The sequence below is a fragment of the Littorina saxatilis genome, unplaced genomic scaffold (genome assembly GCF_037325665.1).
Source record: "Littorina saxatilis isolate snail1 unplaced genomic scaffold, US_GU_Lsax_2.0 scaffold_247, whole genome shotgun sequence".
Classification (NCBI taxonomy): domain Eukaryota; kingdom Metazoa; phylum Mollusca; class Gastropoda; order Littorinimorpha; family Littorinidae; genus Littorina; species Littorina saxatilis.
In genome coordinates, this window is record NW_027125824.1 from 77592 (window position 1) to 97471 (window position 19880).

The following is a 19880-nucleotide window of genomic DNA, read 5'->3' on the forward strand; positions in this document are numbered from 1 at the left end:
GCGGCGTGGGCGATAGGAACTAAATTGGGCGTACACCTTCTTCCGGCGTGAACACTGCACCTTGCCATAATTATGCGCGGCATATTTGTCCTTTTTTGATGTAAAAGTGAAGTGCAAATCTCTTTTGATCAATTATAAATTAGTTAGTTTATAAATCAATGTATTAGATAATACCTGTTTGCAAAATTGTGTATTCTTATAATTTAAAACGATGTTTTGAAGGCCTGCACCTAGCGTATCTCCCTATCAACTCGCTGGTGTGATTCTACCATTCTGAGTGAGCAACCGTGTTAAAACAATAAGCTGCATCAACCCCACACTAGTGTCTACTATCTTCTTGCTGTCAAATGGTTGGTTGGTTGGCTGGCTGTCGATCACCAAGTTTGTTTTCTGAGAACAGCCATACTGTCACGGAAAAATCGTTCCTCTAGTATTCTGCCGTATATAAAGGGATATAACTTGGTTCACAATGCCGAATTCTTCTGACAGGTAAGGGGGACAACCCTTGTTGTGTTAGCTCATGAACGTTCCATAATTCAGAATCACAAGGTAAGTTGGTTTTCCTCACGTTTACTGCGTCTTAATACCAATGGAGCCTGTTCTGTTCTGGGCAAAATATTTCCCAGAAACGACCTTGGCATTCGTATGCAACTATCCATGTACATCCGTTCAAATCGAATCGTGAGTACGAACCACAAATGACGACATACGATACATACAGCTCAAGCTTGAGTCTCACAATAACTGACTAATGTAACAGCATAGGCATCAGTCAGTCACAAAAGCCATGCATTTTGACTGAGATGAGACACTCGGTCGTCTGGTTAGCTTTTATCTGACTTAAAGTTGGAGCTCACGTCTTGGTATGAAATCCTTGTTCCAACCGCCTTTATCAACCCTATTGCGCATGCGCACAGTCGAGGTAAAAACGTAAGCGCGTTCTGCGCATGACTCACCACGCCTTTAAGGTGATAGTCGCTCAGCGAACGAAGTTATTCTTATCAAATCTCGAAGGTTTCTCAGTGCTGATATTAGGCACAATAGAGTATAAGAATGGAAAGACGAGAGTTGGGGAGGGGGCGAGGTAAAGTCCTTGAAAACTTCAAAATCGAACACAGATCGATAGCAAGGTAGTCGAGGCTATAGAGAGAGAGAGAGAGAGAGAGAGAGAGAGAGAGAGAGAGAGAGAGAGAGAGAGAGAGAGAGAGAGAGAGAGAACTCCGACAAAACGACCATTGGCAAGTGAATCGGTAACATGAGTTGCGTCCCTGCAAAGTTCTCTTTCTCTCGAGCGCGAGTGTGTGAAAGAGTGCGAGAGAAGAGAGAGAGAAAAGAGAGAGAGAGAGAGAGACTCGGAGAGAGAGAGAGAGAGAGAAAGAGAGAGAGAGAGAGAGAGAGAGAGAGCATGGAACATGCTAGAATAGAATAATTGCAGATGTGTGGTCAGCAATTGCGGAGTTTCAAATGTATATCTCTGATAATAGTATAAATCAGCAGATTAAAGGGTCATTTTGACTGCATCATAACTTCGCAACCTAACTGCTGTAGACAGGTGCGCGTATGTTGTGTAAGATGATAGTCGCTACTTAGTTTGATTGCTCACCTGTCAGCATTCACAGGAATGGGGAAAAGAAATGCATAATAATAATAGTTTTAATAATAATAATAATAATAAGAACATTTATATAGCGCTAAATCAAAAACTTTCGTTAAAAAGGCTTGCTCTAAGCGCTTGACATCTAAACTAAAACGTCATTCACACTCTTTACAATGATGTACAAGAACTTCATGTCACACTCTTTCATTCAGTATAGCACCATTCACACAGTTGTTATTCTGTACAAGACAATAAGTTAGTCTAACATTTAGAATGTTCATAAGATGAAAACAAGAGAAAACCAGACTGATTAAAACAACTGCTTAGTGCTAACAAAGCATGAATCTTAATGATAACGTAATACATGTTTAACTGTCAAGACCATAAAAAAACCTATATGCTAAAATAACTTCGAACTTTTAAGAACTTCTTATAAGATACACAGCACATCTAGATAAACACCAGAATGATAAAACAAAAGGCAACTCGTTAAAACTATTAAATGCATCAATGTCTAAAACACGAAAGACTCAAATATAAGATACACAATTCTTTAGAATTGTTTATTAAAACTGAAACCGACCTGCTCAAAGTAAACCATACCCACCCCCTCCCTACCCACCCCCAACCCTCCTCCTACACTAAATACTAATTATTTCTACTCTTAACTTCCCAACTACACGTTATCCATAAACTATGCACAGGAACATGTGTGTCAGCATTATGTGGCACCGACATGACTTGTGCATATCTAGCTTACAGCTAAGGGTTAAAGTTAAAGGACTACTGCAGTGAAAATTATATTTATAATAATTTAAAACAAAGACAAAAATAACAAGCTGAATAGAGATGGAACCGTTACAGAACAGGATGGCAAAATGTTGCGACTTTAGGAGTTGTGTTTCTGGAAGAGGTGAGTTTTGAGTGCTCGCTTGAATGACTGTACTGACTGAGAGTGGCGAATGTGAGAGGGGAGAGAGTTCCATTGAGTAGATGCGCAAAATGCAAAAGTGCGTTGTCCATATGCTTTTGATTTTGTGTGTGGGATGACTAGGGTGCGGCTATCAGAAGAGGAGCGGAGTTGTCTAGCAGGAGTGTATACAGTGAGAAGTTCAGAGAAATAAGCAGGAGACGAGGCAGAGAAGAAGTGAAAGCAGAGAGTGGACAGTTTGTATTCAATGCGGGCTTGGATGGGTAACCAGTGGAGTGTGCGGCGAAGTGGTGTGACATGATCTTTTTTTCGTGCTTTGAGGATCAGGCGTGCTGCAGAATTTTGAACTTTCTGTAGTTTGTGCAGGAGGTAGAGTGGACAGCCAGAGAGAAGAGAGTTACAGTAGTCAAGTTTAGAAAGAACAAGAGAGCAGACTAGAGTGTTTGTAGTTTGAACGGACAGACTATGGCGGATGGTTGCGATCTTGCGGAGTTCAAAGTATGCGGACCTACAGATGTTGGAGATGTGCTTGTTGAGTGTCATGTCTGAGGAGATGGTGAAGCCAAGGTTTCTAGCTGAAGAAGAGAAAGAGATGTCGGTATTGCCTACTTGGACAGACGAAGGTTGAGAATTTGGGAACTTAGTGGACTTTTTCATGCACAGAAGTGCCTCTGTCTTATCATCATTTAGTTTTAACTTATTTTCTACCATCCATGACTTAAAATAATCAGGTATGGCTGATGCGAAAGGGTTCAGGGAGTGGGGAAAGTTACGTTCTGCTTTTCAGCGACGCTCAGACACTGTCGAATAAAAGCAATTAGGCCTGACACCAATGCATATGATATGGCAAAAACGCTCAGGCACCAGGGATTTCAAAGGCGATTCCAGAACTAAAAGAAACCTCAAGATCCACCTGTTTAAATTGTCGTTTTAGCCTTAAGAAGTACTGAATAGTGTGCATCAAGAAATGAAGCGGTTGCGTGATATGTAGTTGTGATTTGCGAGATAATATGTTTGCCAGATTAATTTGTTTGGTTGCATTTGTTTTTGGTTTGTTGTTTCTTTGTTATTTGTTTTGGGTTGGGGTTTTTTTCCAGGGGGGGGGGGGGGGGAGTCTTGTTTTTGATAGCTTTACTTATATTGTTTATCTTATGTAGTTGTAAGTTTGTAAATATGTGCCCTATGCTAAATTTGTTTTGTTGGCTGTGTCCGTGCTTTTTTAAGTCCAAAAACTAACGACAGCTTTAACAAGTATTTTCCGAAAGCTTCTAAACTCTTCAATAAATGCTTAATAAATGTCTTACTTCATGTAGTGAGCTACATTTAGCTTCTGGACTTGCTTTCAAAATGGTCATAATTTTGCTGACAGAAGTAGTATCTATTGAAGACCTACTGAGCAAACAACTGTGAAGGCATCGTTAATTAAAACTGTGTGTGTGTGTGTGTTGTGTGTCTGTTGTGTGTCCGTATCAAACCGAGTGTCTACCAGACGGCAAAGTAAACAAAACAAGTCGCGAAAGGCAAAACTACAACATTTAGTCAAGCAGCTGTCGACGTCGAACTCAAAGAATGAAACTGAAACTGAACGCACTGCATTTCTTCACCAAGATCGTACACTCGTAGCATCGTCAGTCCACCGCTCGTGGGAAAGGTAGTGAAATTGACAAGCCAGACTAGCGCGGAAGTGGTTGCGCTGAGCAGGATAGCACTCTTTTCTGGATATCTGTTCTGTTTAACTTTCTGAGCGTGTTTTTAATCCAAACCTATCATATCTATATGTTTTTGGAATCAGGAACCAACAAGAAATAAGATTAAATAGTCTTTAAATCGATTTCTTTAATTTGATTTTAATCATAATTTTCATGTTTAATTTTCAGAGCTTGTTTTAAATCCAAATATAAAATATTTATATGTTTTTGGAATAAGCAAATAATGAAGAATAAGATTAAATTATTTTTTGATCGTTTTAAAAAAAAAGTTTAATTACAATTGTCAGATTTTTAATGACCAAACTCATTGATTAATTTTTAAGCCTCCAAGCGGAATTGCAATACCAAAGTCCGGCCTTTGTCGAAGATAGCTTAAGTAAAATTTCAATCAATTCAGTTAAAAAAATGAGGGCGTGACAGTGCTGCCTCAACTTTCACAAAAACCCGGATATGACGTCATCAAATACAATTATCGTAAAAAAGAAAAAATTGTCTGAGGATATTATACTTAGGATATCTCATGTGAAGTTTCATAAGAATCGGTCTAGTAGTTTCCTCGGAAACGCTCTTCACACACACACACACACACACACACACACACACACACACACACACACACACACACACACACACACACACACACACACACACACACACACACACACCACGACTCTCGTCTCGATTCCCCGTCTACGTTAAAACATTTAGTCATAAATGTTAGTCATAACTTGACTAAATGTTAAAAAAATTAAAAAAAATAAAAAATAAAAAAAAGGAAACGCTACGATTATCTCGTGAATATCAAACCGAATGAAGGACTGACCTAAATTATTCACTGAAGCAAACGAACACTGATAGACCTTTGTTGCACTATCGCTTTGGGACAAGTAAAGGCACAAGACACCGGTTTGAAGAAACACACATCACCAGTGTCTCACCACATCTATAGCGTCTAAGAAACGGAGGACTGGCTGAACAAGAGCAGGACAAAACATTGAAAGGACGAAGGCCCAGCGACTGTGCTTTCTCTGCTTGCCTCTGAATTAGGTCATCAAGTGTTTTGCAAGGAATTGTGTAATATTACAGCACACACGTAGGCAGTCTCTGGTTATTCGGTTTAAAGCAGATCGACATGATATGCTGTTGTGTGCGTGTGTGTGTGTATGGTTATTGTTTGACATTTTTGGCCACCGCAGTCTCCTTGCCAGGAATTGGATTGTGTTCTAGGGCGTTTATCCGAGTCACTATATCATTGATGTTGGTCGCACACTCGCGAGCGACCGAGCGTGCGCAGGCACACACACACACACACACACACACACACACACACACACACACACACACACACACACACACACACACACACACACACACACACACACACACACACACACACCAACATTCCCACTAATCGAAATATTCAGGCGAAAACAACGCCATAACGATGATGGAGTAAGATGTGTATTGCAGAAAACGTCGTTAACCTTGCCCGCGTCTATGGGAAGACTTAAATAGAAAGAGTTTTTACATTTTCAAACGTGTGTTTTCTTTCAAACGATACACCCCTTCGTATAAACCTTGATTTGTTCGTACGAACCAACCAAGCATCAGTTCTTTACGTGGGCTTTAAAATCAAAGCGGAAACCTTCACTTGGGCGAAGTAAGACCTGAAGCCTGTCCTTGATTGGGCGAAGTCGATTTCGCAAAGTCTTATCGATTAAGCATTTAAAACTTCGCCAAAAAATTATTGCAACAAATTTCGCACTAATAAAAGTTTTAATTCTCCTGTCATATTTCATTCACATTTTATATGCTAGTTAAGGCCGTACACTTGACTATCTGGATCATCTTTTAGTTAAAGATTTCTTTTTCAGGCATCACGTGACCGCCGCTCAAGTAAGGGTACCCTCAAAATCAACTGGAAAAAAACCGGAAGGGCACAATTAAAAATCGATACAAAATCACAATGGGCACAACTTCGTAACGCTAGAAGGAAGCCAAATCAACTATCTACCCAGAACATGTTGTTTTGTTTAGCTAGCTTGCTTGTTTCGTGTGCTTTGCTATTCCTACTAATGCAGGAGTCGATTGCTTTGGCGGTCAAAAACGGGGAACAAACTCGACGTAGTGCAATCAAAATGTTGGATTGTTACACGTATTTGTTCAGATGTGACGCAATGTTTTGTAAAACAGTTTTGAAACTCGTCAAAGGATTGTTAATTTGTGTCCAAAAAATGTATGACTTTGCATGTCTACAGATAAATGATTGATACAAATACTGTCGAAGTTTCATTTGCTTGTATCCACTGGTGTAAATGTTCTAGTCATGAGAAAAAAAAATGTTACGTTCGCGCTGTTTAGGGGCAGATTATACCTGCGCAGAGTCAGCGGAGCGGCACAGACGACGCACTGCAGATTATCCCAGCCCGCTACACGTTGCGTGAAAAGAAAACAGGCAAGTTCTCGTCATAATCCCTATCGCAGCATCAATAATGTGCAGTGCGTCGTCTGTGCCGCTGACTCTGCGCAGGTATAATCTGCCCTTTTAGCACCCACAGCGATTATTGCTGCCTGCCTCTCAAAACATGCTGCAGTCACGCTTGACTGGGCATCGCTGTGGTACTAGAATCATCGCTTAAATATCAAGCATGTTTACAGACCTAGCAAATTTGCGTCAGTGCTTATATACGCATATGCTCAGGAGAAGAGATAGATAGAGAGAGAGAGAGAGAGAGAGAGAGAGAGACACACACACACACACACACACACACACACACACACACACACACACACACACACACACACACACACAGAGAGAGACAGAGACAGAGAGCAACTTTGTTTTAATCAGGTTACCTTGATCCAACTTTTGGGGGCCAAATCTATGCATGGAGTACACATTGAAAGGTTTGGGTGGGGTTATTGAACGTAGTATTTGGGAATAATCATAGATAATAAGTTGACATGGAAGCCCAATATTGATGCTATTGTGAAGAAGCTACTCTCCCGCCTGTACTTTTTGAGAAAACTCAGATCTTTTAATGTTAGACAAGAGATTCTCCAGATGTTTTATACTTCAACCTGCAATAGTGTGCTGTACTTTGGATCCGTGTGTTGGAGTGGTAGCATCAGCAAGCAGGACAGGGATAGATTAGAGAAGTTCATTAAGAAAGCAGGTGGGGTAGTTGGGAGGAAGCAGGACACTTTTGCATCAACGCAGGAACGACGACTGACTGACAGGCAGGCTACAGAAGATTTTGACCGATGACACGCACCCACTCAGACCTGAACTTGACAGCAGACGGATAGACAGAAGCTTAAGATTTAGACAGCCATACACAAGAACCACACGCTACAGAAACTCATTCATTCCATCTGCAATTCACATCTTCAACTCTCAGGTGGGGCGCTAGGTGCTGGTGCGGTCGCTCTGACAACGGCATAATCTTCACATCCTTTTATCAGTTGTTTTTCTCTGTTGTTAGTTATATTGACTTATAGGATACAAATGTGAGAAGATAATGTGGTTAAAGTGTGATAAGGTGATAATGTGATATAATTTTTAAACAGGCAATGCATTGCTTCTATTTGTAGGCTTATTTTAGTAAGTGTGTGGGTACACTGTTTGCGTGTAACGATATGATGTGAATATGCGATGTGAATGTTACTACATGCATGGTTGATTGATTGATTAATTGATTGATTAATTGATTGATTTTACAGACACACAGTCAAGCTTGTAATTTCTCTTTTAGAGATGAATAAAGATTATTGTATTGTATTGTATTGTAAGCCATTTTGCTTTGTGTGGATCAATTGACAGCAGCACGATTGTCACAAATACAATAAGGTCTTCTGTCGTTTGCAAAAACGCCGTCAGGTTGTAGTGAAACGAGAATGAGACTATTATCTCGGATGCTCTTCTGGCATGTTATTGTTCGCACTGTGGCTGGGCTGTTTGTACTTACGCTTCTGATTTCAACGCCACATATGTCTATCATCAGGTGATCCCACATAAAAAAATCGCTTTATAAGTCTGATGCCGAAAGAAAGGAGAAAAACAGAGAAACAGAAAAAAACCGACCATTCAAAGAACGCTAGCAAGTGGTCGGAGTTCGATGGGGAGACGATGATGGGTTCTATTTTGAAAGAGATTTCCATGAACACAGAAAGACGGAAAGGACGCATTTTTGACTTGAACAAAATCGCTCAACTTGAAAAATATCAATTCGCGCAAAACAAGGATTCGTCACGCTCATAAGATAATTGCCTATGTCATTGTTTACTGTTTTGAGAAAAACGCTAAAAACGTATTTGGTTTCTGCATATCTCATGTTAGTTATTAGTTGCAAACTGCCTACCTTGAGCTGTTACCATGGGGTACACGTGAGATAAAGAGCTGACAGCAACATTTTGAATCAGCACAACTGCAAAACAACCCCCCAAAAGCTTTTGCATATTTTTGCAGTTTTCAAAGTCTTCCTGTATCCAAAAAAAGTGCCCAACTCAAAAAACGATATCGGCAGTTTTGCTTACGTTACCGTGGCAATGGTTTCCGATGGTATTAGAGTTTGTACCCACTAACAGGTACCCTTCCAGTAGCTGCCCCTGTAGTCTCACTTCACAAAAGCCTAACACGGAGTTAGGTATTTTTTATGAGCGTGACGGATTGTTCACAGTTTGAGTGCAATATGCGTGAAGAATAGTAACACAAACAAGTCGCGTAAGGCGAAAATACAATATTTAGTCAAGTAGCTGCCCTTTTTCAGCAAGACCGTATACTCGTAGCATCGTCAGTCCACCGCTCATGGCAAAGGCAGTGAAATTGACAAGAAGAGCGGGGTAGTAGTTGCGCTAAGAAGGATAGCACGCTTTTCTGTACCTCTCTTTGTTTTAACTTTCTGAGCGTGTTTTTAATCCAAACATATCATATCTATATGTTTTTGGAATCAGGAACCGACAAGGAATAAGATGAAAGTGTTTTTAAATTGATTTCGAAAAAAAAATTTTGATAATAATTTTTATATATTTAATTTTCAGAGCTTGTTTTTAATCCGAATATAACATATTTATATGTTTTTGGAATCAGCAAATGATGGAGAATAAGATAAACGTAAATTTGGATCGTTTTATAAATTTTTATTTTTTTTTACAATTTTCCGATTTTTAATGACCAAAGTCATAAATTAATTTTTAAGCCACCAAGCTGAAATGCAATACCGAACCCCGGGCTTCGTCGAAGATTACTTGACCAAAATTTCAACCAATTTGGTTGAAAAATGAGGGCGTGACAGTGCCGCCTCAACTTTCACGAAAAGCCGGATATGACGTCATCAAAGACATTTATAAAAAAAATGAAAAAAACGTTCGGGGATTTCATACCCAGGAACTCTCATGTCAAATTTCATAAAGATCGGTCCAGTAGTTTAGTCTGAATCGCTCTACACACACACACAGACACACACACAGACACACACACAGACACACGCACATACACCATACCCTCGTTTCGATTCCCCCTCGATGTTAAAATATTTAGTCAAAACTTGACTAAATATAAAAAGCCAGACAAGATGCCAGTTGTTGATCGACCGTATCGCCGCTATTTTGCGTGTGCAAATAAACCTTAGTCATTCAGACTATCACTGTGTCATAATCTTAGTGTGTGGTATGTAAAGGGCTAGTGAAATTGCTGACGGGCTAGCGACTTTCTTGCAGTTACTCGCCCGGCAGGCGAGTTAACTTTTTGAGATTTGGCCATTCCTGGTCTTATAGTTCACCTCGTTTTATACGGTTGCTTATTGTTCTTCAGTCCGAAATACTATTCTTTTATTTTAAAATCTAGTTTCCTTTCTTTTTCGCAATTGAACAGTGGAACTGGGAACAGGAGGCTGGCAGCTGTGATTCGACCGTGCTTTCTGTGCCTCATTTGCTTTGATGGAATAACGCCTACTACACATGGTAGGTATTGGCTATTTATTCCCCCTTCTGCTTCTTTCTCTCTGTAAACTTGTAGGGCTAGTTATTTTTCGGTAACTTACCCAGCAACCAAAATCATTTACCCAACAACAGGCCTGAATCCTCGATAGCACACAGGTTTAGGAGCTAGACTTTGTGGGGTCTACTTTTGCGATTGAAAAGTTCCGAACGCTCCAATGTACGAAATATACATCTCTGGAGCAAACAATACAATCATACCGCATTTAAATTAACAACTAAAGGCTTGAACACATGAATCTTCGTATAACATCCATGAGTTCGGTTGTTTTCTGAATCTAGATCTGCCGTGCACAAACGTTCAACACAAGCAAATTCCCAAGGCAAGTAACTCTCATACTTTGTCTAGCGACAAGAGTAGTTCCCCTTTCAAATTTCGTTTTACTCAGTTTCTTTGACAAAAACTGCAATCCGACGATCCGTTTTCAACAATATTTTAAGTTATTGAGACATCCCAGTGCACTAAGGGATTTATAGAGCAAATCGAGAAAATTCATTATTGAACGAAGCGCATAGCGCTGAGTTCAATAATTATTTTCGAGATTTGCTCTATAAATCCCTTAGTGCACTGGGATTGTTTATTGTCAGTACCGCCAGAGAAAAAAGAAGATTCAAAACGCACATTTTGCTACGCGCATTTGGATAGTCGTAACTGTGTGGTCAGGTTTGTGTCAGATCTACTTTTGTGTGGGCTGTCTCAAGTGTGTCGTGCTTTCGTCACACGCAAACTCTTGTTTTAATTTCTGTTGGTAAATTCCAGAGTAGCGTTAAGCTAAAAAGTGATGATCTTTCATACAGACCTCATTTAAACTCGGAGAAAGGACTGTGCTCTTAGGTATTTGCGATTCGAAACCTTCATCGAGCTTCGACAGATTGACTGTGCAGAGTGTTGCCTCTTGAATTGGCTCCAAGGCCACGGTTAGCACATTTTCAAAGTAAATGTGGAATGTTTCTCGTGTTTTATCTTCACTCATCGGGGAGTCTGGTACTCTATATGAACCGTAAGAATGCTCTGAACTCTACACGTATTATATCCCCATCGATTGTTTGTTCACATTCGCCCAACATGTTAATTTGCTGCGGGGTTTATGTCGTCTGCTAGGCGGCTAGGGCAATCGAACCACTGCACTGTAGTCTCATTTTAAAAAAAAATTGCTCGTCTGCACGCATGAGGCAGGCTAGTAATAAGTTTTATACATGGTAAGAACGTTCTTAACCCTACACGTTTTGGATTCCGATTGTTGTTGCCTTGAAATAATAATTCGGAAACCATTCATTTACTGAACTGATGCAGTCGTATAAATTCAGTGTAGTCTACTATAACAGAATCGACTTCAAATGCTGGTCTAGCTGGTACGTTATCGGAATAACACTTGTGTTTTGTGTTTGCCGCTGGATATTTTATACTAACTCATCATTTGGTAATGTTGTTAATAAGCTACATGCCACTAACACGGCATGCGAGAAGAATCTTTGCAAGTCAAAACGAGAAGAGACCATTGTGGAAGAGACACAGCCGCTTCTATTTTTAGATCAGTGGGATTCACTGTGGCACAGGCGCCTGCGATCTGTCAGAAAAAAAACACTTCTGCTTTGAGCCGCAGTAAATTTATGGTTATGTGTTGGTAAAGTGCAGAATATAAGCTACATGTCATTAATTAATGCTGAGGATGAGAGTACAGTCTCGCTTTGGCAAAGGGCGTAAGAATACGCTCTGTGGAAAAGTTAGCGCACTCTTGGAGTGCGCTAACAGATTTAAGCGCATCGCCATTAGCCAATCAACTGGTTCACATCAGTCATGTGACACCAGTACTTACTGACAATTGATTTTATAAACAGATCACACGCAACCAAATGCACACATCTAATCAATTTAAAGAACATAAAGCGGTTTCATACACTATTTTGCCCCAGAAAACTTAACTTCATACAGTTTTTAACGTTGGAACACGGGTGCAAACATTTGTCTGCTAGTCCCATTCCACGACAGAACATATCATAAGCAATACCAAAACATGAACAGAATACACAATATCTGCCTGTACCGCCACAGCACAAGGGCGGATCTGGGGGGGGGGGGGGGTTACACGGGTTACGTAACCCCCCCCCACCCCCCCAAAAAAGAGGTAATTTATTGGCTCAGGATGCACCAGATAGCTCTATTTTGCTTCTTTGGATAAAAAAATTTCCGGGGGGGGCATGCCCCCGGACCCCCCTAGAGGCTTAGGCGCCTTCGGCGCCGTCAACTTGTATCTTCGCAGTCATTTTGTAACCCCCCCCTAGTCCAAAGTGAATTGATCCGCCCTTGCAGCAGAATAACAACATATCATTGTACTTGATTTTGTTCCAAAACAGGGAAACTGACAAGAAGTGTTTACACAATGGAATGATTTGCACGGAACTATACAACCGCGCATTAATCGATCACCTGCGCAGGTTGACTGGTTGAGTGAATAAGATTCGATCAAACATTCGCACAAAAACTCCTCTTTTCTTTGAATAACTGAAGAAAGGAGGAATAAAGAGGTTACCCACCTCGTCTCAGTGATTATTAAAAATAATGGTCTCAGTTCGCGGTCATGAAAAAGCTCGCTGGAGCTCACATTTTTCATGATCCGCTAACTTCGACCATTATTTTTGATAATCACTGAGACTCGGCATGTAACCTCTACATCTCTTATATTATACAATCCCCAACGAAAGAAAGTACACATGCCATGGAAGCTATGGTTTTCAAGCATATGAAAGGATGAGTGCATATTAATGTATGTGCATTTCAACATACCCTAACCAATTACCCAAAATAGCAAGCCATATATTTTGCCAGACACTGTGGTACACGCAGTACTATTTGAAAATGAATTCATTGCCGTTAAAATAAGTTTTTCATCTATATTTCCCAACCGCCCAAAAATTAGTCACCTTCAGCTTCGTCCTACTTCGTTGAGCAAACACTGGGTGAACCACAAATGCGAAATACACGTGCTCCCACACTCTCACAGTTTGAAAATTTAGAAAACTGGGACATTTGAATGAAGGTGAAGTCGACTTTAAAAGAAGTGGATCATATGTTTCAGACACCATCGATTGTAAAAATCTCGATTTAAGTTTATTTTTGTGATTAAAAAAATTATTTGATTAGTTAGCCAAAATTGTTGCCCCTAGCTGCTACTGTCTTGAGAGCTGCATGATTGGCTTGATATTTGATAACGGGATTTATTAAATAAAGCAATATCCATTCTGTGTGTGTGTGTGTGTGTGTGTGTGTGTGTGTGTGTGTGTGTGTGTGTGTGTGTGTGTGTGTGTGTGTGTGCCTTTATAGTATTCAGTGGTACTTGCAAATGATCGCCTGCCTTTATTTCAGAGCTATAAATGTTCAATATTTCCGGAGCCCCTAACATACAGCATTCTTCAAAGGTGACAGTGCAAAGTCTGTGATTGTGTCTGTTTTCGAGCTTGTCAGTTTGCTATAGATTGCATTTGAATTTGGCACACTGGAATGTAGCAGGATAAAAAGAAAACAGAAATACTAAAGAAACGTAGGCCTGACTGTTGGAGGCTCAATCGGCAAAACAGTCCTCAATATAATTATTTTGGGCATGTGATGGAGCAGTGCATCAATATGTAGAACAGCGGACACAGATTTGATAACTTACAACCTTAGCTGAGACAATGCGTAGAGAATTGGAGGGTGCAAACACAAATGGAACAACACTGCATTCAGGTGGCTTACCAAACAGTAACGAAAGCAGATCCTACATCTTTACCGAATTTGCTGTGTTCACTAATAGATCTGTCAGTTATTTTGTATATTACAGTCACGGTGACACATTGTGACATCGCACCTGGTTCACTGAAAGATCCTGCCGAAATAACGTGCAACTTCCCGTGGGACCTCAACCAGACACAACAGAGCTTTGCTGTGTATCGCTATAAGCCCAATGGGCACGGTAAGTAACGATCTGTAAATATCTTTTTTTTATTAGAGGAGAGGGGGGAGGGGAGGGTTTGAGAGAGACGCTAATTTGCATAGCAAAAAATCTACGTCCGTCGTTGTACACAAAGAATTAGGTGATGGTATGGCCATGCTGTTACTCAGCAGTATTTTGGTCTTAAACTTACATACATTTGAAGATATACTTTTTCCTGCTCAAAAAGAGATGTATTTTCAATGATCATATTCAAGCATGTCGTCACATGTCCGAGACCACTACTTCCCTTAAAATGGCGTTCTTTATTGTTATAGTTCACCGTACAATACCTTGTTCCCATAATTATTAGGCAACCGAATATAAGTGTAGAAAACTTCCTGTTAACCTGTTTGTATCCCTTTTTTGTCCATATAGAAAAAGTACTTGTGTGCTTTTGGTCCAGTGGAAGATTTGTATGCAACCAGAAGGATGGGTTCAAAGCCCCAGAGGTCGTTTCCTACCAGTTCAACACAACAATTCCAAATGAGGAAGACACGGAATTCGGATGCGACGTCTACCCACCAGATTTCACAACAGAAGTCAGACGGTGTCGCTGTCCAAAGAGAAGTTCGATTTTTCATATTGTCCTATAAAACCAGAACTACTATGTCAGCGATTTTTACATTGTACCGATTTTGTTTAGTATATGAAAAGAATAAAACGTATGCTTGCATAAAACAATACATATTTTAGTTTGATGAGAGAGTAAAATATATCTAGAACAGGTTCTTCTGATGAGCTATCTTGTGTATTTCCTTTGTTACGCAATCTGTACTGACGCAGGTCTCAAGCGCGCGAGTAGTCGAAAACTGGAGGTTTTTGCTTCAATTTTGCTGGGCACCGTGATGAAAATTACTGTATTTCAGCTGACTCAATGGATTGCTTTGAAACTGTTAGAATCTTTTCATGAAAAATGTCTATCATTACAGGTATGTGTTCAGATGTGATGCAATCGTCTTCTTCTTCTTCTTCTTTTTCTTCGTTCATGTGCTAAAACTCCCACGTTTACTCATGTTTTTGCATGAGTGGGTTTTTACGTGTATGACCGTTTTTACCCCGCCGTCCAGGCAGCATACGCCGATTTCGGGGGAAGCATGCTGGTTATTTTCGTGTTTCTATAACCCACCGAATTCTGACATGGATTACAGGATCTTTTCCGTACGCACATGGTCTTGTGCTTGCGTGTACACACGAAGGGGGTTAAGGCACTATAGGGTTTGCACATAAGTTGACCGGCTTGGGAGATCGGAAAAATCTCAAACCAGGCGGCCGCGGCCGGAATTCGAACTTACGACCTTCCGATTAAGAGGTAGACGTCGACATTGCGCCCGTGATGCAATCAAAATAGACCTCCCAAGAAATGTACAAAATAGGTTAAAGTAAAGGTTCTGAATGAATTTTACTCTTCCTTTATACGGAATAGTTGCACCGTTTTGTCTATTCTTAATTTTCGTCGATATTTTATTTTGTACTTTACAATTAGGTCGTGTCAATCTTGTAGGGTAATCTTATTTGAGCAGCTTTCACGTTACCCTTGTAAAATAAATCTTTGATCCCAAAAGTGTGCCATATAGTCACATGAAGTGCATTTAGAGGAAAGATTTAATGAAATGACAAAGGGATGAATGTTTTAGTTTGATAACGAAAAATGTGGCAATCTTTTTTAAAGTAAAATACAAATTCATTTCCTTTCTGCAATTGCAGGTAAATAACGTACTAATCAAATAGGTTAGTTAATTTTAATCAAGCGAAATCCTACATTTTGTGATGTAATTTCCCATAATTATGTACGACTTTCAGTATAGAGCAACATGCCCTGAGATGAGTCCCACAAGATGTTCTACTACCCCTTACATGAAAAAAGCTGGTTCATAATCAAAAACTTCTGACACGTTGTAAAAAGCGAAGTGTGTCCCATGACAGAATTCCACTACTTACTACATCTTTTGAATACTGTGATTTTGTTGATTAAATGCCCCTAAAGTCGTAATATAGCTGCGACCGGCTTAAGACCATCAGTATCCTAATGTAAACTCTCTAATTCTAAAGGTGCTTCGGAAAAGGTGGAAGTAACTGAAAGTACGCCGGAGACTAAATGCAAGGAGCATACGGAAAAGAACGCTGTTGGTTGGTATACCGTATACATGCAACTGTTGGTAGCATATACTAGTATATTATTTTACATTCGATATAATTGTGTCAAGTGTCTGTTTGTGTATGTGTGTGTATTTTAGTGTGTGTGTGCGTGTGTCTGTTGTGTTGTGCTGTGCTGTGTTGTGTTGTGTTGTGTTGTGTTTTTGTGTTGTGTTGTGTTTTTGTGTTGTGTTGTGATGTGGTGTGTGCGTGTGTGTGTGTGTGTGTGTGTGTGTGTGTGTGTGTGTGTGTGTGTGTGTGTGTGTGTGTGTGTGTAGCGGTTCCCAGAAAACGATTTACCTTCTGCTTTATGAAACTGTATGTAGCCAAGTGCAAAATTGGCTACTAAATAATCTTAATGTTTTTCTGTCATTTGTGTCTAGTGTAAGTTTTGCCGGTCGCTTTATGCGTTGAGTAATGTCATTATCTGTTCTCAGCTAAATTTTGAGATGCGCATATCCAGACATCTTCCTCTGTGTCCATCCACTAGAAGCTTGTCTTTGATCCTATGAACATAAGCCGCCCCTACGACAGAGAGACGGGTACCTCGCCTGCAGGTGGTCAGTTGCGCAATTTTATGACCGAGCCAGGGGAAGCCTCCCCAGAGCAAGTTCTTGTGTTGTTGTTTGATGCGCTCCGATCAAAGCCTCGTTAAGAGGGTGTTAGAATGTCGCTTTCCCTTTTTCAGATTCCGTGTTCAACCTCGTGTTTGTAAGATTGTGATTTGTTTACTTGCTTGACCAATGAGATGCTATGTTTAGTCTTGTCAGCTAACTACTGGTTTGTACTGTATCTGTGACCCCACCCATTTCTATGTACATCATAGCGTTTGAGATTTTTAGCAGAACTGTCCAGAGCAGAACGAGAGAGAAGACGGACTTGTTCTTTTACTCTGTTATCATAGAGACAGAATGGTGTAGACTAATAGTACTTTTGGCTTGGGCGACTGAATATTGGCTTGGCTGTTAGAAAAGAGAGGACATACAGATCTTTAAAATGAAGACTGAGGCCAGGGTGGTTATTTTCTTTTCGTAATTCAATATCGGAGGGAAAAACACACGAAACTAAAATGAACAATTGCTAATTACCAGTCGCAAACTTTCCGAAGGATCGCAGCTGGCTTCTGACTTTACAATTCACTCTTGTACTGTTTCTGACTGTTCACCTTGCTATAACTATCCCCGAAAGGTGCTGTAATCTTGGCAATACTAGTCTCTACAAGTTCTGGTATCAGTTCTGGTTTACAAAACACTACTGTAACTGTCAGTTTGCAGTGGGCCCCCAGTGACAAACATTACAAGATATTTCCCACAACCCGTTACAGCACACTAAGAGATTGCGTATCAGCACAGAAGTTTATAAATTAATGAATAAGTCAAAATCGAACTACAAAATTATTGAATTGTCAGTAACACCTTTAAAAATAATTGCATTGTACTGTTCGTTATTTCCTGGATCCAATAATGCATACATATGGTGTTTCTGCTCTACAAAATGTGCTCAGAATTGAAACAAATCAGTTTGTGCAAAGTATGTTGTATATTGGCATGCTGCGCCGAGATGGCCCCGATACGTCTCCGTTTACCGGTTTTGGCTAGTCTGGTTTTAGTAGTCTCAACGTTTTATAATAGTCGATCTTTTAGTTTCAGACCAAAACGTTGACTCTATGTCTTGGTATCGCTTGACGCGAATTGTTTGTGTATGCGTGTGGGTGGGTGGGGTAGTCGTTTGCTTTGAACGTGTGTGGGATGGATATGCCTTTCTTGTGTTTATATGCCGAACATTTTGTCTGCAGAATACCACATAGTCATCATTCTGCTGGTTCTGCTATTCTTGTTATGGTAAGCATTGGTTATTACAAATCTCTGTGTGTGTGTGTGTGTGTGTGTGTGTGTATGTGTGTGTGTGTGTGTGTGTGTGTGTGTGTGTGCGTGTCTGTGCGTGTGTGTTTACGTGTGCGTGTGTTTGTCTGTCGGTCTGTTTGTCTGTCGGTTTACCTGTCCGTATGTATGTGTGTATGTGTGTCTCCATGGGTGTGGGTGTACGCGTGTATGTGTGTGCGTAAGTGAGTTTATTCCCCCCCCCCCTCTGCTTCTTTCTCTCTGTAAACGTGTAGGGCTAGTTATTTTTGGGTAACTTACCCAACAACCAAAATCACTTATCCAACAACGGGCCTGAATCCTCGATAGCTCACAGGTTGATGAGCTAGATTTTGAGGGAGCTACTTTAGCGATTAAAAGGTTCCGAACGTTCTAATGTACGAAATATACATCTCTAGACCAAACAATACAAACATACTGCATTTAAACTAGCAACTACAGGCTTGAACACATCAATCTCCAGATAACATCCATGAGTTTGGTTGTTTTCTAAATCCAAAACTAACGATCAGTGTAGAGAAACTCGCTTTAGATCTCTTATGAGTGCAAGCACACTTCCAAGGCAAGTAACTCTCGTACTCTGTCTAGCGATAAGAGTAGTTCCCCTTCCAAATTTTCTGAACTGAGTTGCTTGGACTAAAGACTGCAATCCGACGGTTAGTTTTCGACAATATTTCATTTTATAAACAGATCACACGCAACCAAATGCACACATCTCATCAATTTACAGAACATACAGCGGTTTCATACACTATTTTGCCCCAGAAAACTGAACTTCATACAGCTTTTAACGTTGGAACACGGGTGCAAAAGTTCGTCTGCTGGAGTCCATTCGACGAAAGAAAATTTCCTTAGCGATATCAAAACATGAACAGAACACAAAATATCTGCCTCTGCCGCCACAGCAGAATAACAACATAACTGTGTACTTGATTTTTAACAAAACAGGGCTAGGGAGACTGACATGAAGTGTCAACAGAATTGAATGATTTTCACGGAACTATACAACCGCGCGTTAATCAATCGCCTGCGCAGGTAGACTGGTTGAGTGAATAGGATTCGATCAAACCGTAGCACAAACACTCCTCTTTTCTTTCAATAACTGGAGAAAGGAGGAATAAAGAGGTTACATACCTCGTCTGAATGACTATTGAAAAAAATGGTCTCAGTATGCGGTCATGAAAAAGCTCGCTGAAGCTGGCATTTTTCATGATCCGCGAACTTCGACCATTATTTTTAATAATCACTCAGACTCGGCATGTAACCTCTGCGTATATCAGACGTTATTGAGTATACTTTGATGTAAACCCACGTTTTTAATACCTGACGTCAGAGACTGTTCCAGACACAGAGACATAGCATATGTGAAATGATTTGTGCTGCCTGCTTTTGCTTTCTGTTATAGTGGTAATATCGTGCAACAAATGCCATGGTTGTACAAAAGCGTAGTGATACTTGGTGTGCAATTATCAATGTTAATAATTATTTTTCTAAATGGTGCAGAAAATTGAATTGCCCATGCACCTCCCTCTTTTTATATTTAGTCAAGTTTTGACTAAATGTTTTAGCATACACGGGGAATGGAGACGACGGTCGTGGAGCATGTATGTGTGTGTGTGTGTGTGTGTGTGTGTGTGTGTGTGTGTGTGCGTGCGTGCGTGC

General features: G+C 40.3%; 1 protein-coding gene across 1 annotated transcript; it reads left to right on the plus strand.

The window, feature by feature from the left end:
* Window positions 1–33: 33 nt before the first annotated feature.
* On the plus strand, window positions 34–18183 carry LOC138954292 (uncharacterized). The gene is made up of 6 exons (XM_070326174.1): window positions 34–489; window positions 10110–10198; window positions 14053–14184; window positions 14581–14772; window positions 16255–16332; window positions 18134–18183. The coding sequence occupies exons 1-6, from the start codon at window positions 470–472 to the stop codon at window positions 18181–18183; spliced, it is 561 nt and encodes a 186-aa protein (XP_070182275.1). The 5' UTR covers window positions 34–469.
* The last annotated feature ends 1697 nt before the right edge of the window (window positions 18184–19880 follow it).

Bases quoted from the DNA above. Each gene is read 5' to 3' on its own strand.
- LOC138954292 (XM_070326174.1), top strand. From the start codon at position 470: ATGCCGAATTCTTCTGACAG. The intron at 10,199-14,052 runs GTAGGTATTGGC...TGTATATTACAG, and splicing joins AATAACGCCTACTACACATG to TCACGGTGACACATTGTGAC. The intron at 14,773-16,254 runs GTTCGATTTTTC...CTAATTCTAAAG, and splicing joins GTGTCGCTGTCCAAAGAGAA to GTGCTTCGGAAAAGGTGGAA.